The following is a 27922-nucleotide window of genomic DNA, read 5'->3' as shown; positions in this document are numbered from 1 at the left end:
GGAGGGCAACGCAGCCTCAGAGAGGGGATCAGGTGGGGAGCTACAGAGACTCCATGAGTCACCAGGGGAACCCCACAAAAAGTGTAAAACACTGAAAAGGGACAACCTCACGCACGGGCAGCACCATCTGCTCAACAGGCACAAAGCACCAAGCAATCCTCAGCAGAGAGAGAGAGAGAACCCCACCAGACTCACTGCCCAGCAGAAACGGGCATCTGCAGCCACCAGGATAATCTGCACTCCACATGCGGCAATCAAGAAGTGAAAAGATCCTCAAGTCAGCACCAGGGGATGAGGAGGGGCTCCCAGTACTGAAATAGCCGCCCATGGCTGGAGCCCTGTCATGGCCGCAGCTTTTTCAATGGCAAAACACAGCAAAATGGCCGTCGGACTACACAAACATGGTCCCCATGCATAGAAACACAGGCTACAGCAAAATGGCGACCCCACGCGGCACCACGAGGCTCCCAGGGACCCAGGAGGTATCCCTAGGCCTCAAGGACAGGCCCGGGTGGGATGGGGGGCCCTGGCAGGAGACCCCACCAACTTTTGGCAAATTTGCACTATTAATGAAATGGATTGTTTTTAAACACAGCACTTCTATATGTTGATATCACTTTTTGATCACGCCTTAATAATTATTTAATATTTATGGTCACTAGTGCACTTTATTACTGCTGATTTGCACTGGTTTTTTGCACATTATATTTATCACAATTTTTATATATATAATCACAGATATATTTATTGTCTACAATATGAATTTTTGATGTATTAGCACACAACTTGGTCATTTTTTTTCATTTCAATACTGTGATTCATCATTTTGCTGGAAGATATAATTTAACCACTGGGACCCCCTTTTTAGTTACCCTCCCCTTTAGCGGGACACTCCTCATTATCTTAGTTTATGAATATAGCGCCGATTCCTCTTTACTTTCATAGTAGGAAAAGCATGATGTATGTGTATGTGCCTGGTATTTATTTCCTTTCAGATTGTGTATAGTGGGGGAAAGCCTGACTCAAGAGGGGTGTAAAAACTTGTGGCCCGGTTATTTAGATCTGCATTAGCGCAAACGCACACAAGCCCACAAGCTAAAACACGTCCTTTGTGTAGGGGGGTGCTTTGCCTGGTAATAATGCGAAGCAATGTTTACTTTTTTTTTTTTTCTTTAACTTTATTGAAGTGTCTCAAAATGACATTTTTTTCCAAGTTCATGGACTGCAGTGCGTTGCGTCATTCTGTGGTGCAGCGACATGCTGTGAGATGTGCTGTCACTGACGCTAGCTGTCAGAATACAATAGCAAGAAGGGGGGATTCAGCCAATTTAGATTGTTTAGTGTTGGAGGAATCTGTTTGATTTCATTCTTCCAGATTGCAGGTTGAATGAAAGAAATCTATTAGGCTCCGTTCACACCTGGGCGTTTTGAATCGCGGGCAGAATTGCTGCGATTCTGCCCTTGATTCCAAATCGTGGGACACGTGTGCGATGCAATTGCCGCAATATTGCCACGATAACTCATGCTGCAATCGCGACAAATTGCAACTCCTGATGCTTATCACTCAAAAAGGAGCAGGTGCTTCTTTTAAATGACAGCGCCGCTCGTTGCAATTTATCCCATGATTGGGGTGCCATTAAGAAGTAAAATGTCATCACACATGCGTCCTGTGATTTGGAATCACAGCGATCATGCCTGCGATTCAAATTGCCCAGGTGTGTACGGAGCCTTAGTGTATGGAAGGGGTAAGCAAACTTCAGCCCTCCATTTGTTTGCAGAACAAAAAGGGCTGTGCGGTACTGCAACAATATGGAAGCTACAAGCATGATTCCCAAAAGCAAATGCATGATGAGACTTCTGCAACCGGTAGAAAAAATGTAATGCACCCCTCACTGAAAACATACAGTGCATTGGAAAATCAACTTTCAAAGCAAAATAAGGAAAAGCTGCACTTACCCCCATTATCAGTGCGCTTTAGTGCTCCATCTTTGTGGGGACACAATTCACATCTCTAGGGGGAAACAAAATTAGAAACTTAAATGAATGCATTCAGTTTCATTAGGAAAAATACATAAACATTCAAATCACCCATTTCATATACAGCAGCTAAATTAGGATATAAAATATAGTGAAAAAATATCAGTGCAAAAAATGGTGCAACATATAAAAATGTGCAAAATTATGTTGTATAAAAATCAATATAACCAATACTTTACAAAAGGTAATATATTGTGCCACAAAATATATATGCGAAAATATTGTGTTATACAAAGAATATATAAATGTAAGTATAAGTGACTGGCGGCATCCACCAACTGTGTCCACACTGCACAATCAAAACAAAGAAAATCAATCAGTGTTGCGCCAAATCTAAACAGTAACAAAATTAAGAATAATGGTGTACATCAAAGTGAGTAACAAAAGTCCAACAATCCAATCAAGTGAAGAAAGTCTCCAGTGCTTCACACCACAGTGAATGTGTTCACCAACCCTTCACTAGTAAATTTGGCCTCTCACCTCACTCTTAGACCCCAGAGTCACCAAGGGTCTAAGTCAGCCAATTCCCTCAATTAGGATATGTGCAAGATGATAACACCACATATGGCACTTTTCAACTGCAAGTACCGGCTCGGCTCCACTCGGCCCTGCTTGGCTCAGTTTGGTTCTCCATTGCATGGTACCGCATGGTACGGTGTTGGAACGGTTCGGTACAGTACGGTTTGCTTTTCCAGTGAAGTAGTAAGTGGGTGAGATAACGATTCTCTGACCAATCAGTGGCTAGTAGTGACAAACAGTCAAGGCTGCATGCAAAGGATTGTGGGATATGGTATCGGTACGGCCCTCTTGGAACCACAACCGAGGTGGTACCGTTTAAGCGAGCCGTACCGTTCGGTTCCATGTAGTGGAAAAGCGCCGCCATACCGTACCGTACCGAACCGTTCCAACACCGTACCATGCAGTGGAAAAGCGCAAAAGCGAGCAGAACCGTTCAGTTCCATGCAGTGGAAAAGCACCTATAGGGAAGTATGGGACTTCATTCCGGTCCAGTTCGATCAGGTGCATGGTAGAACATCACTGGAACCGCCTCCTCACCACCCCGTGTTCTGCTGCTGCAACACATTCACTGTGGTGTGAAGCACTGAAGACTTTCTTCACTTGATTGGATTGTTGGACTTTTGTTACTCACTTTGATGTACACCATTATTCTTAATTGTGTTACTGTTTAGATTTGGCGCAACACTGTTTGATTTTCTTTAGGATATAAAATATGTCTGTTCTCTGCGGACTGCGGTCTCAGAAAATTATGCACAACTTGTTTTTAAATTTACTTTAGGCTCAACGAAAATACTACGACACGTAGATAAAGGGAAGAGGAGAAATGAGGGATGGTGGAGCATAGGCTTGTGATTATGGAAGGGGGGGTGGGGGGGGGGCGTCTAAAGGGTTCAGACTAAATTGCTAGCACTTCCTGTTTATCATGAAATACATACAATATCACCATAGTGAATAAATAATAGTGAATAGACAAATAAATACATCTTCATTTATAGGATAGAAAATACATAAAAATTGTGAAGTCCATAAATAAACCGCTGCCATCAAAGTCTATATGTATATAAATAGATTATTCAAAGCTCCAGTGTTGCCATATAGAGAGGGAGAAGAAGAAACACTCTCATGGTGCAGTATTTCAAATCATTTAAAGAGGTTGTAAACCCGAAAAAAGAAAAAAAACAAAAAACAAACAACCTGTAAGACAAAGGCATAATGATCTATTATCCATCGCATACTAGCTCATTATTAAATAGTTACCTTAGAACGAAGCCCCCCCAGGGCCGCCCGCTCAGCAGGGACACGGCTGACATGTTCAGCCGCCCTGCTTCCTGGTTCACATCCTTCGGCCATCTGATTGGCCGGAGGCGCGATAACATCATTTCCACGCATGCACGCGGGAGCCACCGTTCACGGCACGGGGCTCTGAAGGTACGGCATGGGTGGCCGTTCCTTCAGAGCACATGCGCCAATGACGTCATCGGCTGCGTTAAAAGTAAATATCTCCTAAACGGTGCAAGTTTAGGAGAGATTTACAGTACCTATAGGTAGGCCTTATTAAAGGCTTACCTATAGATACAAGTTATAAGAGAGGGTTTACTTCCTCTTTAACCTCCCTGGCGGTATGATTATGTCAGGAATTATGTACCAAAAGTGGTACAATTTTTTGCATGGAAATTTGGCGTTATGCATTATAGGCCTACAATTCTTAGTAATTACTGACTTAAACCTGACCAAAAACAAGACTCTAGTAGACATCGCAGATAAGATAAATTTGAAACACAAACGCATCAATTATAATCTAATCAACAATATATTATTGATTAGATTATAATTCATGCGATATATATATACTGCTGCAGGGAACGGAGGTAGGAAGTCATCAGACCGACGGACGAGCGGCGGGGATCTCGGCTGGCGATCACAGCAATGGGAGATCATCGTTGGATCGCCAGGAGAAGGCAAGAGACACCGCTGCACGCTCTGCACATCTACCCCGAGCGTGACTCGGGGATACCGATCCTAGCCTAAAAAAATCTACCCTGAGTCATGCTCGGTGATACCGCCAGGGAGGTTAACAACCTCCTTCTCAAGCCTATTCTGACACTTCGCTCCTACATGTAAAAATCAACTTTTTTTCTAGAAAATTACTTCGAACCCCCAAACATTATTATATAACGGAATTTTTGTAAAATCTTACCTGTAAAATTCCTTTCTCTGAGTCCTCCGACAGTCGCCGCCTCTTCATATTCGTCACTAATGGGGGGTTATTGACCTTTGCTCCGTAGGAGTAGCTAGGCAACAGAATATATTAATATCAAAGCTTTTAGCATATCCCACCCCCAGGGGGTGGTCCCCTCAGTCAATACCTCCCTACTTCCTGCATTTCCAACTCAGTTTCAGTAGCATAGCAGTAGAGTACATAAACAAACCCCAAAAGAGGGGGCGGGGGCGGCGACTGTCGGAGGACTCAGAGAAAGGAATTTTACAGGTAAGATTTTACAAAAAATCAGTTTTCTCTTACGTCCTCCGACAGTCGCCGCCTCTTCATTTTCGTCACTAATGGGGACATCCCATAGCAGTGTAGACATGAGGGGTGGGAAAAAAGCAGCCGCGCCTAAAGCAACGCAGTACCCACATCAGAGAAAGGAACCTTACCAAAGTAAGAGAACCAACTGGGCAACAGGAAAACGTGCTCAACAGGAACAACAACCCAGGAAAGAACAAGCAACCTAGGGGTAAAAATACCCCAACAGCCAAGGGCCCAAACAAGGGACCCTAAGGCACTGCCGCACTAAGAACTTTACGGCCAAAGGAAGCATCTGCCGATGCCTAAACATCCACTTTGTAAAATTTTGAGAAGGTGTGAACGGACGACAAAGTCGCCGCCTTACACACCTGGGCCACAGAAGCCTGATGACGATAGGCCCAAGACGTACTCAGAGACCTGGTAGAGTGCGCCTTCACAGGAAAAGGAGGAACCTTCCCCTTCAAAGCATAGGCTTGCACAATCGTCTGTCTGATCCATTTGGCGATGGTCGCAGCCGACGCCGCCATGCCCTTCCGAGGTCCCTCAGGAAGGACAAAGAGAGAATCCGACTTGCGAAAGGCTTTAGTCGATGACAGGTAAACCCTAATCGCCCTAACAACATCCAAGGAATGCAACGCCACCTCCTTTGGATGCTTAGGCTTCGCGCAAAGCGAAGGCAGAACAATATCCTCATTGAGGTGAAATTCCGAGATCCTCTTCGGAAGAAAAGACGGGTTAGGTCGCAAGACCACCTTATCCAAGTGAATCACCAAATACGGAGATTTGCAGGACAAGGCCGCCAGCTCCGACACTCTGCGAGCCGAAGTGTTCGCCACCAAGAAGGCAACCTTCTTGGACAACAAAGACAACGAGATCTCCCTAATCTTTTCAAAAGGAGCATGTTGCAACACGGACAGAACAAGGTTCAAATCCCATGGAGGCAAAGGCTTCCTCCTAGGAGGGACCAAATGTCGCACCCCTTGAACAAAGGTGCTAACCAAAGAGTTAGACGCCACAGGGCGTTGAAAGAGAACGGCCAGCGCAGAAATGTGACCCTTAATCGTGGCCAACGCCAAACGCTGGTCCACGCCCGTTTGAAGGAAAGCCAACACTCTCGACACCGAGTACGAGCGAGGGGAATACCCCCTGGACTCACACCAGGCAAAGTAAGCCTTCCAAGTACGGTAGTAAATCTTCCCCGAGGAGGCCTTCCTAGCCTTAATCAAAGTGGGAATGACCTCAGCGGAAAGACCCCTATCCTTCAGCCAGGCCGTTAAAGCCAGCGACTGTAAAGCAGGATGGAATATCGGTCCTTGAGACAGGAGATCTTCTCGAAGTGGCAGACGCCACGGAGCGTCAACCGCCAGATTCACGAGGTCTGCGTACCAAGACCGGCGAGGCCAGTCCAGTGCCACCAGAATCACCGTGTGCGGTTCCGAGGCCAACCTGCGAAGGAGCCTGGACAGCAGCTGAATCGGTGGAAAGGCATACATCAGGTGATACTGATGCCAGGGCGCCACTAACGCGTCTGAGGCGTCTGCCTGAGGATCGCGCGTCCTTGCCACGAACCTTTCCACCTTGTTGTTTAGACGAGACGCGAACAGGTCCACATCTGGGGACCCCCACCTTGCGCACAACATCTGGAAGACATCCGGGTGAAGGGAGCATTCTCCCTGGTCCAGGGTCTGGCGGCTCAGATAATCCGCCTGCCAGTTCTCCACCCCCGGAATGTGAACTGCAGATATCGCTGGGACGTGCGTCTCGGCCCAAGACAGAATGTCGGCTACTTCCCGAGCCGCTCGGGCACTCCTGGTGCCCCCTTGGTGGTTGATGTAGGCCACCGCTGTGGAATTGTCCATCTGTACCCGAACTGGACGGCCCTGCAGCCTGTCCATCCAACGCAGTAGACCGAGATTTATCGCTCGCAATTCCAGAATGTTGATCGGAAGGGAGGATTCCTCCTTCGACCAAGTACCCTGGGCGGACAGAACGCCCAGAACACCACCCCAGCCCGACAGGCTGGCATCCGTGGTGATCACGGTCCACGACAAAGGACGAAAGGACTTGCCCCCCGACACCGCCGGGGACTGGAGCCACCACAAAAGACCCCAGCGGGTGAGACGGGTCAACGACAGCCGCAGATCCAGAGATTGCGGACGCCCGTCCCACTTGGCCAGGACCTCCGCCTGAAGCTCCCGTGTGTGAAACTGGGCGAAGGGAATCGCCTCGAAGGCCGAAACCATCAATCCCAGACACCTCATACACGTCCGGAGGGACAAGCACTGATTGTCCCTGAGGGACCTGACTTCACACTGAAGTGTCCGAAGCTTGTCTTCCGGCAGGAAGACCTTCGCTTGAACAGAGTCCAGAATCATCCCCAGGTAGGGAAGACGAACCGACGGACACAACGTCGACTTTGGAAAATTTATCGTCCAACCGAATTCCTGCAGAGTCTGCATCGTGATGGACAGGTCGTTCACCAGACCCTGACTGGTCGCGGACCGAATCAGAATATCGTCCAGATACCCCAGGACAGAAATGCCCTGGGCCCTCAATAAGGCCAGAACCGGCGCAAGCACCTTGGTGAAAACCCGTGGAGCCGAAGCGAGACCAAAGGGCAACGCCACAAATTGATAATGATCCTCCGCAATGGCAAATCGAAGGTACCTCTGGTGACCCTCGAAAATGGGGATGTGAAGGTATGCATCCTTCAAGTCGATGGAGGCCATGAATTCCCCCGGAACCAGGGCAGCCACCACTGATCGCAGGGATTCCATGCGGAACTTGCGAACCCGCACAAAGCGGTTCAGAGCTTTTAAGTCCAGAATCGGACGTACCTTGCCCTCCTTTCTGGGCACAGTGAACAGATTGGAATAGAACCCCCAAAATCTGTCCCGATGAGGCACCGGAACCGCCACTCCCTGGGCCCGCACCGCCAGGTGCAGATCCTGCAAGCGCTCCGGAGTCAGCTGAAGGTTTGAGGGGAAAAATCTGCCCGCCGGCCGAGAGAGAAACTCGATCTTGTATCCAGATCGAACGATTTCCTGAACCCATCTATCCCGAATGCGGTCCAGCCAGGGTTGAAGAAAACCGAGCAAACGTCCCCCCACCCCAGAACCGGGTGAGGGCGTCCCTTCAGGCCGCATTGTTATGGGCAGCGGACCCGGACTGGCCGGACTTCTGCTTACCCGTCCACGGCTTCTTCTGGGAGCCTTGGCCCTTGAAGGGCTTGCCCTTATAGTGCGACCGAAAGGCACGAAAGGACCCCTGAGAGGGCCTAAACGAGGTATTCTTCTTACCACGAACAAACTTATTCTTGTGAATTTGGGGCAAGAGAGTGCTCTTGCCCCCAGAAATACCCTTTATCAGAGTATCCAAAGATTCGCCAAAAAGGCGAGATCCCGCGTAGGGCAAATTAGCTAAAGTCTTGCGGGAAGATTGGTCAACAGACCAACATTTCAGCCATATCAGGCAACGGTTCAAGACCGCCACACTAGAAAGACGCGCAGCCAAAGGGACCATATCTAAGTCTGCATCACACAAATACATGACACCCTGATTAATTTGATCCACCATAGCCAAGGTTGTCGGTGGGGCAGAGTCAGCCACCAGGGTGCGCCTGAGCACCTGCGTCCAATCCGCAATGGCTTGGGCTGCCATAATGGAAGCAAAAATAGGCTTCAGCATAGAACCAGCAACCTTATAAGCATGACGGGCCAGAGACTCCAATCTCCTGTCCGTCGGGTCCCAGAAAACCGGGGTATCCTCAGCAGGGATCGCAGTGGATTTATTCAAAATCGCCACCGCGTGATCCACTTGAGGCGGCACACACCAACGCTCATCAGTGGCGGGAGTAAATGGATAACGCAGTTTGAACCTACTCGGCACAGCGAAAGGCTTCTTTAAATTGCGCCATTGCTCATCGACAGCGCGCTGAAATTCCGTAGAGCACGGAAAAACCTGCGATGTTTTGCGCTTTCTTTGCGTCCCATAAGAGGACATCAAAACTGGAGGACATGGTTCATCCTGTAAATGCAGCGTTTGCTTGATAGAAGCAACCAACTCATCCATGAGTGCAAGCTCTTCAGATGAGCCAGGGGGAGAATTATCAACCCCTTCCACCTCAGCCTCCCCTTCAGACCCCACAAGGTCTAGAGATGAGTGAGACCCTGAGAAGGGCACTCCAGCCATAGCAGCCCCATCGCCCTCTGAATCAGAGGAAATAGACACTCTGGGCCGTTTTGTGGATCGATCAGCCACCAGCATCTGCACTTGAGTAGCTAAGTTTGCCACAATAGTGGCCAGATCAGCCCCCTCGGGGGGAAGCAGCAGCCCCTTGGCCCCCCACCAAGGTGGGAGGAAACTTGCTTTCCTGAGAATCCATGCTCCAGCAAAATTAGGAAAAAAAGGAGTACTGCCCCTTTAAGATCGCGGCGAGCGTAGCCCACCGCACCCACTGAATACACCGACCCCTACAGGGACAAGAAACTGGGCAAGGAATACAGGAAAAAGGGGAAGATAAAAACCTGGAGAGATCACACAGGCTGCTGCCACCGATCGCTGTCCCAGAGCAAAAGGAAGTGATGCAAGACTGACCGCCCCTATGAAGCCTACGCAAGGCTACACAAACATGGCCGCTCGGCTGAGGATTCTATGGGCAAATAGAAAATGGCGCCGACATGTGGCCTGATCGATCGCCGCCAAAATCGCGGCATTTGGCGCCAAAACGCCGTGCATTACCACACAGGCCCGGCCACCATGATTTTGCCGCAAAAAAATGGCGGGTCGCCGCAGCGATCGCCGCACAGCATGCCCAAAATCTGACTGCCTCCTGCTGACACCTAGCAGAGCGGGAGAGCCCCCCCCTTCACAGCCCACACACAGGCAGCAGGTCCACACAGGAACTGACAGGGAGCACAGCAGCCACACAGACATGCAGGGTCACACAGTCCCAGACTGACACCCAAATAGACAGGTCCCCACATAGAGTCACACTTACCAGTCCGGATGGCATGGGGAACCTGCTCAAGCGACCAAACCGCTGCACTGAGGACAGGGAGTGTCGCAAGCATGACGCAGTGGAAATGCGGTGCGAAACTGCAATGGCGTCCAGTGAGGTAGCCACCTCATCGATAGCATCCCTGCAGCGAACAGGGATGGGTCGTTCAATGTGCCAGGGTAAAACCGAAGCTGAACGCTCGATGGCAGGCTGGGAAGCCCCTGGCCCTGAGCCCTGGGAACCAGGGTGGCCAGACTGAGACCCAGCTCCGCACGATCATCTTCATCAGAAGAAGCTAACTAACGCTGAAATAAACAGCTAAGTAAAAGAAAGAGAAAAAAACTCCAAATAAAATCAAAAAGAGAAAAGAAGCTGAGACTAAGAGCCCCAGCACAGGAACAGCCAGCCTACTCCTGAGCTAGGCATTAGAAACTGAGTTGGAAATGCAGGAAGCAGGGAGGTATTAATATATTCTGTTGCCTAGCTACTCCTACGGAGCAAAGGTCAATAACCCCCCATTAGTGACGAATATGAAGAGGCGGCGACTGTCGGAGGACGTAAGAGAAATATTGTTTTAGCGGAGACCCTAAAGAATAATATGGTATGTATTGCAATTTTTTTATGTCACACGGTATTTGCGCAGTGGTTTTTCAAACCCAATTTTTTTGGGGGGAAAAAAAAAAAAAAACATTTATGAATAATAAAAAAAAAAAAAAAACACATTTGGTAGCCCAGTTTTTTGTATAATGTGAAAGATGATGTTACGTTGAGTAAATAGATACCCAACATATCACGCTTTAGAATTGCGTCTACCTGTGGAATGGCAGCAAACTACAGTGCTTAAAATTCTCCGTAGGCGATGCTTTAAACCCCTTTACAGGTTACAAGTTTAGAGTGGCACAGGAGGTCTGGCGCTAGAATTATTGCTCTCGCTCTGACGTTTTGCGAAAATACCTCACATGTGTGGTGTGATCACCATTTACATATGCGTGCGGGAGTAACGTATGCGTTTGCATTTGTGTGTTACTACGGTGGGACGCGGTGCTGCTTTACATTTTTTTTTTTTTTTTCTAATAACAGAGGAACAAAGCAACAGACATAAATTACACTTAGTGCTCTGGATTGAGACAAGTACACACTATAGAGCAGGGGTCTTCAAACTATGGTCCTCCAGTTGTTCAGGAACTACAATTCCCATCATGCCTAGTCATGTCTGGGCATGTCAGAATGTTACAATGCCTCATGGGATGTGTAGTCCTGCAACAGCTGGAGGGCCGTAGTTTCAGGATCCCTGCTCTAGAGGGATAAGCCTTGTTCATATTTCAGGTCTGATATTTACAACCACTTTAAATTCCGCTTTTGGCAAAGCCGATATTCTCAACCAGGGTGGCCAAATACTCAACTATGCAAGCAACTTCATCTATATTGGTCCATTATGTGTAAAGGGTTTAAGTTTTTGCCATACAGTACAATAAAAAAAAAAAAAAAAAAAAAAAAAAAAAAGGGTAAAGCCTTATCTCTGTGACCCTCCCTTGTTTGAACAGCTGGAGTCTGACCTCAATTCTGCAAACAAATTCTTAAGGTTTCCAGTATGACACAATGGACAATTCAGAGCATGCATTTAATAGCAGTGTGAAAGCCCTTGAATAGAAGCGGATATTCTCCAATCCATACACATTCCAAAGCAATAACTTGTGGTGAACATGTAAAGGTAGTTTTGCTGTCTCTAGAAATGTGGGCAGCAAGTCACATCTTGGCAACTTCCATCAAAGATTGAATTCAAAGACTTTATTTTGTCACAGAAAAAGACATTTATTGGGGCTTAAAGTGGCCCTTTACCCTACTTATGCACAATCAAAAATATTCCTTATTGTCCCATCCTTTCACAGAATTGCATTTTATTTCTTTTCATTTTGTTAAATACTTTTAGGCCCCTTTCACACTTGTGCGACTTGAAAGTCGCGCAATTTTACCGCGATTTTGATGCAATTTTACTGGACTTGAAGCAATGTCTATGTCTTTGGACCTCAAAACGCATTAAAAATCGGGCCAAAGTAGTGCAGGAACTACTTTGAAGTTGCTGCCACTTTAAGTTGCGCATATATGAATGGGTATCATTGGAAAACATGGCAAACGACATGTCGTGCAACTCTGATGTCCAAAGTTGCATGACAAGTTGCACAAGTGTGAAATAGGCCTAAGGCTGCATTCACATGTCAGCGTATAATCGCGGGCAGAACCGCCACGGTTCCGCCCGCGATTCGGAGATTTATTGCAAATCGCGGGACGCCTAGCGTTGCCCGTTGATTTGCAATAGCCCCCCAAACGCCGAGCGATGTTGCCGCGATTTACGCCCGCCGAATCGCGGCAACATCGTGCAAACAAAATCGCGGGACGCAATACGCTCCAAAAAAGTGCAAGAGCTTCTTTGGAGCGTATTGCGTCCCGCGATTTTGTTTGCGCGATGTTGCCGCGATTCGGCGGGCGTAAATCGCGGCAACATCGCTCGGCGTTTGGGGGGCTATTGCAAATCAACGGGCAACGCTAGGCGTCCCGCGATTTGCAATAAATCTCCGAATCGCGGGCGGAACCGCGGCGGTTCTGCCCGCGATTATACGCTGACATGTGAATGCAGCCTTACAGTTCCCATTGTATTGGCAAAGTATAAATATTATGAATTTGCAAGGAGAGCATGCACAGCATTGTCAGTTTACACATGCCATGGTATTGGCAGACTATTGAATTCACCAGCTAGAAATCTGGTTGCGCATGCACTTAGAAAACAGGGAAGCCGCCAAAAGATAAGATGCCCTTAGTAAAGATGGCGGCTAAGGACAGAAGAGGCACTCGGAAAGTGGGCTGGAATGCAACATAACATTAGCTGGTGTGGAAAGATGTGCATGTTCTGTTTTTACAATATTTTGAATTGTGCCTCTTTAATCCTCGATGAGGAGCTAAATTATACCTCCATCACTTCTTACCAGGGGGTTATTCACAACACATCTCTGTCAACCCGCAGCCTGTATGAGAGTATCCAATAAGAAAATGTTCTTATTTTGTTTGCTCCTATAGATGAACTACAGACAGAAGGCAATATGCAAAATGTGGGCATCTTCCTACAGACATAATGATCACCTTAAAAAAAAGTTTTAAAGCTTTCCCATGGAGTGGGGCTGTACCTGCAATGCACGGGTCAAGGATATACTTCCCTGATCCTCTCAGCATAAGACTGGGCCCCTGCCAAACCGAGCGGAGGATCGGGTGAGTATACAGCTTTCTCCTCTCCTTTGGACAAAACAAGCAGTTGACCTATGAGATGCAGGCACAGCCCCACTGCATGGAAAAAGTTTTTTTTTTTTTTTTTTTAAAGAACAAATTAACTTCTAGAATAAACTCTACTAGCCCACCCTCTCTAGCTCACTAAACTAGCCTAACCTCTCCAAGACAGTGGCGGCCTCCTCTGGTGTTTACATTTTCAGGCGCTGGCTGCACCCGCACAGCAATTCCCATAGACCTGATGGGGAGTCTGGGGAGGGTGGGCTCATGGGCTTAAAGTGGAACTCCGCAGATCTGCTTCCTCCCCCCTTCCGGTGCCCCATTTGGCACCATTCAGGGGGGAGGGGGGGGAGCGGGTATCTGTTTTTGACATGTACCCTTCCCCACTTCCTGGGAGACAGCGCTGCCCCTCAGAAGTTCAGCCCCCTCCCTTTTCCTCCGCCGCTGGGCCAATTACAAAGCAGAGCGCGCTTAGCGCATGCGCAGTAGGGAACCAGCAGTTCCCTTACCCTGGATGGCAGTGGCAGCACCTGAGAGCCGATACGCAAATTGGCTTCAGGTGCCGACATCACGGGCTCCCTGGACAGGCAAGTTTTAATATTTAAAACTCAGCACCTACAGTATTTGTAGCTGCTGACTTTTAATTTTTTTAGGGGGGCGGAACTCCGCTTTAAGCTTAAAATTATACTTGTAACTTAAAGAATAATTCTACCTTTACCCCAAAATTTAAAAACGAAATTCCCACCATCCTCCCCAAGGTCCTAGTTGCACTTGTCTGTTGTGCTGATAACCTTTCTGACATGCACATCTTCTGGTCTACCAACACTTTTAACTCCATACATAGCCCAAGAAGCTGTGCAACAGCATAATACCAGCAATGCCCAGCAGTCATTGGCCAAAGTGGTCACAAAACGGCACTGACCAATGAGAGTCTCTTTTTCTGTCTGAGAAGAGATGATCATTGGTCAACGTGATCATGCAACTCTGATGACCAATGACTTTAGCCACTGCTGGTATTATGCAGCTACACAGTCAGTATTTATGCTGCTGAAGTGTACAGATGGTACACCAGCAGATGTAACTGAAGGATATTAGAACAATGCAAGGAAGGGTATCAGAACAGCAGATCAGTGTAGCAGAGACTAAAGGAGTGAGGAATTCATCTTTAAAGCGACATTGAAAGGTTTGTTTTCTTTTTTGCACAATGGTTTTGCACAGAGCAGTCCCGATCCTCTTCTTCTCAGGTCCCCTGCTGGCGCCTCTGGCTCCTGCCCCTTGACCAGTGCCTCCATAGCAAGCCACTTGCTTTGGGGGCACTGGTGCATGCTCAATGCATCCATAAGACACAGAGCCAGGGTTCAGCCCCGCCCCTGCTCTCTCCTCATTGGCTCACTGGCTGTGATTCACAGCAGTGGGAGCCAACAGCTCCAATTTCTGTGTCTCAGCCAATGAGGAGAAAGAGACCCGGAATAACCAAGACTGCTGTGCACATTGCAGGATCAAGAGGGGACTCAGGTGAGTATTAGCAGGGCTGGGCGGGGGTGCTGCACACAGAAGTTTTTTTTTAACCTTCATGCATAGAATGTATGAAGGTAAAAAAACCTTCAGCCTTTACAACCACTTTAAATTATGATGTAAAGGTAAGTTACCCTTTAGGTGCCTATGTAGGCAGGAAGAAGAAACCCAGGTAATAAATAATTAAGTCCACTAAAAGGTAAATTCCCCTGCGATAACACCTGCTTTATTGCAGCGCACTGCAACACCTTCATTTTACCTGGCACCCCAATGTATATGGAGATTTACAAAAGCTGGTGCACACTGAATCTGGTGCAGCACCGCATGGTAACCAATCAGCTTCCATGTTTTTTTGTCAAACTTTAAACTGAACAAGCTGAAGTTAAAAACTGACTGGTTACTATGCACAGCTGCACCAGATTCTGTGTGCACTAGTTTTAGTAAATGCCCACCTAGGTGTCTGCATTACAACCCACCGCAGCTCAGCATGTTGCACAAAATTCTGTGCTGGGGCCTTTTCAAATTGAATGGGCTGCAATAACACAGCGTGCCACAACTAAACACATTGCCGCAACAAGCACTTTAACGTTTTACAGAACAGAGAATTAAATATAAAGTGTAGTAGTTGCCTTTACAGCAATGAAGCTCTAGGGTCAAGTTGGGCAGAGACTAAGCCCTTCTGCATAGCAGCACTAGGGTTGTCGGTTCGAATCCCAACTACGATACTACCTGGCTGGAGTTTGCATGTGCTCCCTGTGCCTGGGTGGCTTTCTTCCGGGTACTCCAGTTTCCTTCCACACCCCAAAGACATGCTGGTAGGTTAATTGGCTCCTGTCTAAATTGGCCCTAGTATGTGTGTATGTATGAATTTGAGTTGGGGACCTTAGATTGTAAGCTTCTTGAGGGCAGGGACTGATGTGAATGTATAATATATATGCAAAGCGCTATGTAAATTGATTGAGCTATACAAAATACCTGTAATAAATAAATACCCGTATTTTCCGGCGTATAAGATGACTGGGCGTATAAGACGACCCCCCTAATTTTCCAAGTTAAAACATAGGTTTTGGCTATACTCGCCGTATAAGACTACCCCCCTTCCGAAGCAAGGCAACACCATTGAAAAACATCAGATTTCTCATAGATCTCCAAGGTACCCCAAGTACAGTAATACATGTAATCTCTCATATCTCCAAGGTACCCTAAGTATAAGTATTACCAGTAGATGTAATCTCAAGACGCTGGCTGTGTGGGAATCCTGTACCGGTATACCATATGTACCGTAGCTTCGGCTACATACAGTGTACCGCGCTGAGCCAATCAGGGAGAGCAATGTATTATTCTATTATTGAATGCAAAGCCTGCTCGGATTGGCAGAGTCAGAGAGGCGGGCTGATGCTACTCCGCCAATCCGAGCAGCTTTGCATTCAATAATAGAATATATCGCTCTCCCTGATTGGCTCAGCACGGTATACTGTATGTAGCCGAAGCTACGGTACATACGGTATTCCGGTACAGGATTCCCACACAGCCAGCGTCTTGAGAGATTACATCTACCGGTAATACTTAGGTTACCTTGGAGATATTATACTCGGCGTATAAGACGACCCCCCATTTTTGGGGTATTTTTTTGAGGTTCAAAAGTAGTCTTATATGCCAGAAAATACAGTATATACCACTAGGGTTCCTTCTACATGGGATCTGTATGCTGAGTATCTAGATCCCCGTGTGTATTCTAGTTTTCTGTGCCAACTGCAAAACTTCTGCTACTTGCTTTCTGCCAATAGTGTAATGGCTGTGTGCACCTATTACTACAAAGATACCAACATTAGACTGTAAGCTCCTCTGAGGCAAGCATAAGGAAAGGGTTGTACAAAGTTCAGCCTGTTATGTAGGTGCTACCTAAATACAAGGAATAATAGTCACTCATTCACACCAGTGTGCAATTTCCTGGCGTTCACACCGGATAGACTGTGCGGAGAATACTGCATGCAGGGTTTTAGTATATTAGTGTGCACTTTCCCATTTAACCTCCATCAAAAAAGCATATCCAATGTATCCAAACCAAACACGCATAACGTTTTATCATAAAAATAGCGGACCGCAACAAAGCCTATCGTAAAACTCACCACTCTGGCTGCTCTTTCCTGAGATTCACATTTTCGACAAAACCACGGTCCGGTTGGCACTTGCACGATGCCATAACAAGCTGCGAGACAAACACACAAAGTTAGTATAAAGGATGTTAGCACAGAGAACATTGCAATGAATATCTCTGGATCGCACACACACACACTCACACATGTACTAAGTAAGAGGTTTTTTAATACAACGGTCTCCTCCACCATTGCAGGTCACATGCTTCCTTCACCTTGTGTCAGCAGAGCTCCCACTTATCCTGCACAGTCCTGCAGCTCCTTTCACATTCTGCTCAATATTCCAGCTGGCGGATCACCAGAAATAATAATGGCTCTGATATTTTTATAAAGCAGAGAGCTCCGGTCGCAGCTTCCCGGCATGGATGTGTGCTCCAGAGGCAGGATCACCGGCAGCTGTATCTAAATCTTCCCACACAAGAAAGGACACACACAGGACTGCTGTGCGGAGGAGAGGAGGAGCGCCCAGACTATCGCACCTCCCTGTCATTCCTCTGCCTTCATACAACTCGGGCCAGGCACCCAGCACAACAAAGCAGTTGTCTGGCTGCCAGAAGGCAACCCATAATCTCTGTCAGGTAATGTGAATGGGGGGAGGGATGTCTGCTGAGAGCAGCCACAGAGGGATCCCTTAACCCTTCAGCGCTCTTATTGCTCATTAGACAGAAGCTTTCCATCTTCTGATAAAATAACACTGAGAAATATTTTCTTTGCTGGATACAGAAAAAGGTTCTGCATGCACGAGGACGTAGTACATGACAGCGGGCACAGGGCACAGGGCATGCAGATGGCTCCGATTTTTGGCCAAATCCTGCTGAACTGGACAGTTACATTTTCAGGACAAGATTTTGGAGTCAAACCTCTTTTTCTGAGGTCCAAGCAGTACCCTTCAAAGAATACAGTTGACCCCAAGTAAGCTTGTCCAAAAATGTAACCGTTGGGCATGGTTCACACCTGTGCGTTTTGTTTTTTGTTTTTTTCAGAAATGCACTACGGTACATTTTACATGGTTTCCTATGGGACACGTTCACATCTATGCATTTTCAGCTGCTGTGTTTTTGGAAAGGGCCAGGGACTTTTTTTTTTTTTTTAAACGCTACGCGTTTTTGCTTCAACAGACCTCAATGGACATGCTGCAGAAACGCATGTAGTGCGTCTGATGCGTTTTGCCATTTTTAATCTGCCTAAAGCCCCGTACACACGTACCAATCGTCGGCCGCAAATATTCGGCAGCCGACCGATCGGCCGATTGTAGGCTTGTTAGTATGATGCATCTGACAGCGCGTTTTCGGCCGAACAGAATCTGTCGTGCAGGCATTAAAATTTTTGTTGGCCGACAACAGAACGGCCGATTGTGCGTCAGTCAGTACAGATTTCGGCCGACAATCTGCAGATTTGCAAGACTGGGCATGCACTTCTGCAGTCGGCTGTTGTTGGCCGACAAAATTCATGTGCAGTCTTTTGCATTTTTCAGCGGACAGGACAGCCCTGGACAAAAGACGGTCGATCGTTCCGCCGACGATCGGTACGTGTGTACGGGGCTTAACAAAAACATCTCTCCTTAAAAAAACAAAAACACATAACACATCAAAAAGCACTGCAGAGATGGATCAAAAGCAAACTGCATAGGTGTCAGCCAGGCCTAAAGGCAAATAATGAAAGTGTGGCTACAAACATGTTTCCAGCATGCAGAATCCAAAAACAATTCAAGCCGTGAGCCGCCCTGCATGCACTACCCAGGCCGAAAAATTTTGCCTTAGTGTCCGTGTACACTCGCCTACATTCACTGCAGGAAATCGCAAAACTTGGTAAAAATCACATCACAATTTTGCAGCGTTTTGCATTTTCCCGTGGCCGACGGACAAAATGTTCCCATCCTGAACCCGATTCTTCCACATTCAGGAGAGGGAGGTTCAAGATCATCTAACCACGGCAGCTCCTAAAAACTCTGCTAAAAGCTTATGTATACATGGACATGGGTAGGCTTTTATGGGAACTGCCAGTGTAGGCTAGGGTACATGAAGCCTTAAAGTGGTTGTAAACCTCAGACATGAAATATGAGCAAAGCATATCCCTCTATAGTGTATACATGTCTCAGTCCAGAGCTCTAAAGCCCCGTACACACGCACCGATTGTTGGCCGTAAATTTTCGGCCAACGTCCGATCGGCCGATTGTCGGCTTGTTAGTATGATGCTTCCGACAACCAACTGCGACTTTTCAGCCGAACAAAATCTGGTGTGCATGCTATAAAATTTTTGTTGGCCGTCACCACAACGGCCGATTGTTCGTCAGTCAGTACAGATTTCGGCCGACAAAAGTCAGATGAGCAAGACTGGGCATGCTCAGAGAAGAAAAAACACACGGAAAGTCAACCATCACATGACATCACTTCTGAAGTTGGTTGTTGTTGGCCAACAAAATTCGTGTGCAGTCTAGAGCACATTTCAACCAACACAACAACACTGGACAAAAGACGGCCGATCAGTCAGCCGACAATCGGTGCGTGTGTACGAGGCTTAAGTGTCATTTCTGTCCACTGCTTCATTCCTCTGCTATGTGCATGAATCACTTCTAACAAGTTTTCCAGACACCATTTTAACAATGGACTGAGACAGGTAGAACAGTAGATGAACAGCAACTGCATCCAATCAGGTGCAGCCACTGTACGGCAGGACCAGCCGCCATGGCCTGAAACCATAGGGATTTCTTTACTCCACCCCCCTCACCCCCAAATCAAATTAACAATAAGCACTCTGGTAAAAATACAGTTTCCTTACAAATAATGGAAACTGTTATATAAAAACCCGTCACTGCGTGGTATGCACTGAAAAATGCATGCAATACTTTTTTCAACGCAGTGTGTTGCATTGCAAACTATCACAGTTTAATTGCACGGTCACTGCTGTGAACAGGAACAAATTAAATGTCATTTGTTATATTTCAATAAAGTTCTAACAAAAAAAAAAAAAGAGAAAAAAAAATGAAAACAGCATGAGATGCCATGATGGCACATCGGCACGCTTTCTCCCAGCGCCAACCAGCGGAGAGCACAACAGGCACAGCTGGCAATCATTGGCAGCACAGTGATGGCGATTTTCAGTCTCTTCAGTCGCTCAACCACCATTGTACAGCCTTCCATGACTGGAGTCCACATCATACCTACAATAAATACAGGGTTTCCTGTGCTGCACACCAATGTGAACACAACCTCGGGGTTCACGGCGTTGGGGAGTTCTAGTCAAATGTGGCGTTTAACATTCTAATGCATGCAGCTGATTTCAAGTTGAAAGCATGGGGTTTGAGAAGAAAAGGCTGCGTTTGACCTTTTCTTCCTGCATTTCGCATGTACCTTAAAGTAGAACTATAGGCACAACCTTTTTTTCCCCATTTTGGATAGAGCAAGGGAGGGTTAGAACACCTATCAGTTCATTTTTAGCCATTAAGGAATTCCTTGGGGACCCCCAGGTCACCAGAACTAGTGTCCCCATTGGTGGATTTCTTCTCTATTACTTTTCCGGGGACACTTTCAATGATAACTGTAAACAGGACCAATAGAGGGGGGGGGGGGGGATCTCCTGAGCACAGACAGCAATAAAAACTGACAGATGTTCTACTCCCTCCCCACTCTAACCTAAACAAAAGGTTTTGCCTTTAGACCCGTGTCACACATATGCGATGATGGACATCACATGTGATTCAAAGCGCACTGCTCTGCAAATCAAATGCGAGGTCTGTGCGATGTGACTTCAGCCATACAGATTATATGGCAGGATTTGCATCGCATTCGGACCAAACTCGCACAGGACCTTTTTTTGGGTCCGCACCAGAATCAGATTACATGGGTGTTCACACCAATGGGATCCGATTCATGTCCGAACTGACAGATCGCACTGCAATATGCGAACTGATCTTAACTTTGCATTGATACCCCAGCTAGTTGCATATGGCAGTGTGAATGTGATGCGGGAACCTGCAGTGGATTCGCAGGGTTCCCGCATTGCATATGGGTGAACCGGGACTTAGTTGTACATGTATTAAACCCAAAAGCAAACATTACGGTTTATTGCAGTTTACCAAATCTTGTAATGTGATGGCTGCATTCGTTTTCTTGTTTATACTTTATCTTCCATTTTCATCAGGTGATCCAGCCAGTAATTGATATTTTGAAAAAGAACAAGCTCTCTTACAGATGTATCAGTTACAGAGATGAGGCAAACCATTTACCACGGACAGGGTAATCAGCTTTTATTTATGTAAAATCTTTATCCCAAAAGAAAAAAAAACAAATGTTTGCTGTAACTGCTTAAAGTGTGAGCTGGAGAGTGGCTCCAACTTGTTAGTGTACCGACATCTGCTAATACTAGAGATGCACCCAAATTTTGGAGGGCGAAAATGGCGTTATTGGCATTTTGCTGATAAAAGAAAAAAAGGTTCTGCTAATGGCGCAGGAAATGCATGCAAATTTGCCCTGTTTTCACGGTGAGTTTACTGTGCTTATAGTTAGTTTTTCATAGATCATGTGACTCAAACCACATCAAAAACGTAACACAGGTGCGTATTTGCTGCGTTTTCAATGCATTTCAACAGGGAGGTGCGTTTTCGGTGCGGTTTTTTAACTGAACAAATATGCAGCAAACAAGATGTTTAACACCAAAAGACAAAGCACAACAGACCAGTGAAGTGTGAAGACAAACAGACTTTAAAAGGAATGCAATTTTCCTGAGCTTTTCTTGTGGTGCTAATAATGGCCGATAATAAATTCATATTAATTTCATGATATTAATTAAAAAGTCGAATATAATACAATTATATATATATATATATATATATATATATATATATATATATATATATATACACACACACACACACACACACACACATTTTTTTAAAAAACTGTAATTTTTGGTTTTCGGCTAAGTGCAGACTGCATTTTCGGTTTTGGCACCAAAATTTCCATTCGGTGCATCTCTAGCTAATACATTTATACACTGCCGTCAGACTGACAATGCTGCTGTCCAAAGGTGCCCCCTGTGCTCCTTCAGCCAGAGTGGGGGCACTGGAATACAGGAGATGTGTTACTGGCCAGATAACTGGGTGCAAACAGAGGGGAATAAAAGCCAAAAAAATAAAAAGAAATCTAATGATTGGTAAGCTGCAAGTGGAACCCTGGGAATCCACTGTGGTTTCCCGCATCACATTCAAATCCCAGACAGTTCACACTGCCATATGTGAATCGCTGGGGGTGTCAATACGAAGTTAACACCCCCAGATCAGTTAGCATATCGCAGTGCAAACTGACAGTTCGGACATAAATCGGATCGCATTGGTGTGGACCACCATGTGAGCCGCTTCTGCTGCGGACCCAAAAGTGGGTCCTGTGCGTGTTGTGCCTGAATCCGATGTGAATTCAGCCATACAATCTGCATGGCTGAATTCACATTGCACAGACATCGCATGCGATTCTCAGATAAGTGCGCTCCGAATCACATGCAATGTCTGTCTTCGCTATGATGTGAACCGGGACTAATGCCCCGTACACACGCAACGATTATCGGCCGACCGATCGTCCGTCTTTTGTCCAGAGTGGTGTTTTGTTGGTTGGAATGTGCCTAGACTGCACACGAATTTTCTCGGCCAACAAAAATCTACTTCAGAAGTGATGTCATGTGCTGGTTTACTTTCCGTTTACTTTTTTTCTTCTCTGAGCATGCCCAGTCTTGCTCATCAGATTTTTGTCTGCCGAAATCTGTACTGACTGACGGAAAATCGGCCGTTGTGTTGACGGCCAACAAAAATTTTATAGCCTGCACACCAAATTTTATTCGGCCGAAAAGTCAGAGTCGGTTGTCAAAAGCATCATACTAACAAGCCAAAAATCGGCCGATCGGACGTTGGCCGAAAATTCACAGCCAACTATCGACGCGTGTGTACGAGGCATTACCATGTCTAAAGAAACAAAAAAACAGATCTAATGCAGCCTCTGACCGGCCATTTGTACTGTTCAGATGAATGAAATGAAAGCCAATAGAATTTTGCGGACCTGCACTGAGGAGCATTCCAAAACGCATGTCAAACACAGGAAAACAAAGCCCCCTGACAAGAGTTCTAAGGAGTTGGTTCACACAGGTGGCTAAGGGAGGGGTTCAGTAAAACTGGGGGTTGAGGTGCTGTTTTAATGCCCCCCTCCCCCAACAAGACACCTAAAAAACAGATATGCAGCTACTCAGACCTAAAACACCCTGTGGTGTTTGGTGGCAATACTGCCACTAAACGCATTTCATTGAAGTTAATGGGGCCACAATGCAAACCCATGCAATGCATTCAGCTGTAGCAGAGTGGATCTGCCTTTTCAGGGTTAAAACAGAGGTGTGGGGGTGACATATCTTCCAGCCTCCTGTTAGCCTTCTGAAAAGCAACCCACTGTGGCTTGTTTTTCAGAGAAGGTCGAGAGCTATCGAAAAAAAAAAAAAAAAAACACACACACACACACACACACACACACACACATACATGAAAAAAATATTGTACTGCATAAAAAAAAAAAAAACATTTGATTACCTACAGATATAGAAATGTTCTTTATTCTGATCATTCATGAATCTTCATACATTAATAATTTAATATCACACCTTATCTTGCACGTCTCTTAAATCTCAATTCACAAAGATACAGATCACACTTTATTTATCTTGCTCTGTCTGTAGCGTAGTACAACTACCAGTGCTATTAGAACTCTCACTGTTATTGGATTATTCTTTTTAAAAGAAAATATTAAATTAAAGAAAAAAGTCCCACTGTGCAAACTGTTAGCGCTACATAAATCCTGTATAATATTAATAACAATTCAGAAAGATTAGCAAACAGGTTGTCAGCTAACAATGCCAGCTTCAGAATGGTAAACTGTTAACCTTTTCACTGCCAGAGACATTTTTGCATTTTTTCCCCCACACTTTTACAAAATTCATTTTAGGCCCAAAGATTACATAAAATCCCCAAACATTGAAAGCAGACACCCTAGAGAATAAAATAGTAGTAGTCCCAATTAGCAATAAACTATCCACATTGTTGATAAAATATAAAAGACGAGGTTGCACCGAGTAAACAGATACCCAACATGTCAAACCTTAAATTTGTGTGCGCCCGTGAAATGGCGACAAACTTCAGTACTCTATATTTTCTACAGCCGACACTTCAAAAGCCTTGTGCTAGAATTCTTGCTCTCACACCAGCGTGCGTGGCAATATGCAACATGAGTATTGCAATCGGTTTCACACGTATGCGCCCCAGATGCCTGCGTTTAGGTTTGCACATGCATATATGCGGGGGGTCTCGGGGGGGGGGGGGGGATTTTATATACTTGAGAGGCTGACCTGGAATTGATGTCAAACACCTCGCTTTCCTGATCACAGCAAGAAGGAGGGGTCAGCTGTTCTCCCTCCCCTCCACCCGCCATGTCAGTCCCGAGCCCGCAGATGGGTAAGCGGAGCCTGGAACACACAGTGGGGAGGGGGGGTGTCGCTGGTACTGGGGAGGCAATCAGGAGGCAGCTCAGCAGCCTGAATGGATCTGCCTGTCAGCGTATCGGCTGCAGCCATCTGATTGTATGTGAACCCCCTCCCCCACCCCTGCTGTCAGATCAGAATGACATAGTGCTCTGACAGCAGGAGGATTGAAAGGTTCATTTCATGGAAAACGGGATACAACATTTGGGTTTGTGAATTGAACATTTTTAGGGGAAAATGATGAGATAAAAGTTATTAGTGGTGTTATAATGACCAATCTATATTTGTGAATGAAGCCTAGCACACAAGGTAATATTACAACCCAGCCTGCAAATACAACTGAACCTATCCCCTGCTCCTAATACATACTGCATAGATTTACCATTAGCCCTGGTTCACATTAGTGCGATCACGGAGATCGCCTGTAATTCAGAGCACACTGCTCCTAAATTACATGCGATCTCTGTGCGGCGCAAATTTCAGCCATACACTTTGTATGGTTGAATTCGCACCGCATCCGCACTAAAATCGCACAAGGCTTTTTTTTATCCGCAGCAGAATCGGATCGCATGGTGGTTCACACTAGTGCGATCCGATTCTGTGCGAACTTGCAGATCGCACTGCAATATGCGATCGCAACTGGGGGTGTCGTTAACTTTTAATTGACACCCCCTGCGTATCGCATATGGCAGTGTGAACTGCCAGGGGTGCGGATGTGATGCGGGATCACGCTGAATATTCGCAGCCTTCCCGCATCGTATAAATGTGAACCGGCACTTATAGCTGTGTGTCTACTGTACAATGCAAAGAGGATGCACTTTATGAGTTTAATCCCAACCTAAGGGCTCTTTCACACGGGCGGTCCGATCAGATCCGCCTGTCAGTTTTTTAGGTGGATCTGATTGGATCCTCCATGCAGCTCTATGGGGCAGCGGATGTCAGTGGAGACACCTCCGCTGACACCCGCTGCCATCTGTATCCGATCCTGTCCGTGAAATCCGGACGGATGGAAACCCTATTTTTCCATCTGTCCTGGGGATCGGATGAGTGGACAGGCGGTCCGCTCTCATCCGATCCCCCATAGAGAGCAGCAGGAGCTGTAACACCTCCGTCTCCGCACTGCAAGCGGAGACGGAGCTGTCATCCGCCGGCTCAGCAGGGATCGGCGGATCGATCCCTGCTGAGCAGCACGGATCCGCCTACGGAGGCAGACCATGTGAAAGAGCCCTAAGAGTATGTAAACCTTACATTTCATGTTTCTGGTATGTGCCTGCTGTACCATGTACTTGTATGAGAAAGTCTCCAGTTCTCTTTGTATTGCTTCCTTTGTGATCCTGCCAATCCCTCTGCTTTCAAACACAGACCACATGAGAGCCCAGCATAGTCAGTGCTCTAATTTGCTGGGAACTCAGCCTGCTCTCCTCCAATGACTTTTTCGACTCCCCCCAACTTCCACACACACAGCCATTCACTGGGAAGGCCAGTATATTGCAGTTTTTACTCCTGGCGCCTTATGCAACTGAGAACAGAGGGAATGAGATCACTTATTAAAAAGGGAAAAATTGTATTTATAATGTTTTTTCTTTTTTTAAATAAATATAAACAAATATTTTGCCTTTTATTTCGGTTTTAAATTGAATGCGTTGTTTTAGAAGGTGATCATTTACAATCACTTTAAGCTGGCCATAAAATTGATAGAAATTCGGGCAGTTCAGCAGTCAGGCCAAATTTCAAACATCCCTGTGGCCATCCCTGCTCAAAACAAGTCAAATGTTTGGTCCACTATTGGAAAAGGAGATGCTGGCAGTAATAATTTAATTTAGTCGATAAAATGAACAATATTTTAGTTGACTAAAACAATTCAAATGACTAAAACTAAAATAAAATTTTAGTCAAAAGACAATGACTTATGCCTCGTACACACGCAACGATTATCGGCCGACCGATCGTCCGACTTTTGTCCAGAGTGGTGTTTTGTTGGTTGAAATGTGCTCTAGACTGCACACGAATTTTCTCGGCCAACAAAAATCTACTTCAGAAGTGATGTCATGTGCTGGTTGACTTTCCGTGTGTTTTTTCTTCTCTGAGCATGCCCAGTCTTGCTCATCAGATTTTTGTCTGCCGAAATCTGTACTGACTGACGGAAAATCGGCCGTTGTGTTGACGGCCAACAAAAATTTTATAGCCTGCACACCAGATTTTTTTTCGGCCGAAAAGTCGGAGTCGGTTGTCAGAAGCATCATACTAACAAGCCGAAAATCGGCCGATCGGACGTTGGCCGAAAATTCCCGGCCAATAATCGATGCGTGTGTACGAGGCATAAAACTAAAAAAAAGGTTTCAAATTCAGCAGTGTGAAGAACTTCTGCAACCAATACGATTGAATACCTTCCCTTACAGTGGTTGTAAACCTCCGACATAAAATATGAACAAAGCATATCCTTAGTGTGTATGTGCCTCTATCCAAAGCACAGTGCGATTTCTATCTGCTGCCTTGTTCCTCTATTATCTCACACAGCCTGTGATTTATATCCTTCGCTCTGCATGTTCTCCATGTACTGTGTGAGAGGGGGTGTGTCGATTCCCTCCAATCAGGGCTCAGTTCTCTGCACTTCTCAAAGACGTCTGCACTATGAAAGGCTGGGAGTGTGTGTGTGTGTGTCAGTCTAGGATAGTACAGGCTGGGAGTGTGTGTGTGTGTGTGTGTCAGTCTAGGATAGTACAGGGTGTGTGGGTGTCAGTCTAGGATAGTACAGGCTGGGAGTGTGTGTGTGTGTCAGTCTAGGATAGTACAGGGTGGGTGTGTGTGTGTGTGTGTGTGTGTGTGTGTGTGTGTGTGTGTGTCAGTCAGTCTAGGATAGTACAGGCTGGGAGTGTGTGTGTGTGTGTGTGTGTGTCAGTCTAGGATAGTACAGGGTGTGTGGGTGTCAGTCTAGGATAGGACAGGCTGGGAGTGTGTGTGTGTGTGTGTGTGTCAGTCTAGGATAGTACAGGGTGTGTGGGTGTCAGTCTAGGATAGGACAGGCTGGGAGTGTGTGTGTGTGTGTGTCAGTCTAGGATAGGACAGGCTGGGAGTGTGTGTGTGTGTGTGTGTGTGTGTCAGTCAGTCTAGGGTAGTACAGGCTGGGAGTGTGTGTGTGTGTGTGTGTCAGTCTAGGATAGTACAGGGTGTGTGGGTGTCAGTCTAGGATAGGACAGGCTGGGAGTGTGTGTGTGTGTGTGTGTGTGTGTGTGTGTGTGTGTGTGTGTGTGTGTGTGTGTCAGTCTAGGATAGGACAGGCTGGGAGTGTGTGTGTGTGTGTGTGTGTGTGTGTCAGTCTAGGATAGTACAGGCTGGGAGTGTGTGTGTGTGTCAGTCTAGGATAGTACAGGGTGGGTGTGTGTGTGT

At 46.4% G+C, this 27922-nt stretch overlaps 1 protein-coding gene across 6 annotated transcripts in view; it reads right to left on the bottom strand.

The window, feature by feature from the left end:
- Positions 1–27922, bottom strand: part of MLLT10 (MLLT10 histone lysine methyltransferase DOT1L cofactor) — a 366688-nt gene that overhangs the window by 322829 nt on the left and 15937 nt on the right. For 5 of the 6 annotated variants that reach the window (XM_082257826.1, XM_082257829.1, XM_082257827.1 and 2 more), the window contains exons 2-3: positions 17003–17082; positions 1957–2011 (exon numbers count right to left, since the gene is read on the bottom strand). In XM_082257826.1, the coding sequence (XP_082113952.1) occupies positions 1957–2011; positions 17003–17082 (135 nt within the window). The remainder of the gene's footprint in view (positions 1–1956; positions 2012–17002; positions 17083–27922) is intronic. The other variant, XM_082257831.1, reaches the window with a different exon arrangement.

This window comes from Pelophylax lessonae, assembly GCF_965119305.1.
Source record: "Pelophylax lessonae genome assembly, chromosome: 5".
NCBI classification, from domain to species: domain Eukaryota; kingdom Metazoa; phylum Chordata; class Amphibia; order Anura; family Ranidae; genus Pelophylax; species Pelophylax lessonae.
This window is presented reverse-complemented; position numbering and strand designations above follow the sequence as displayed.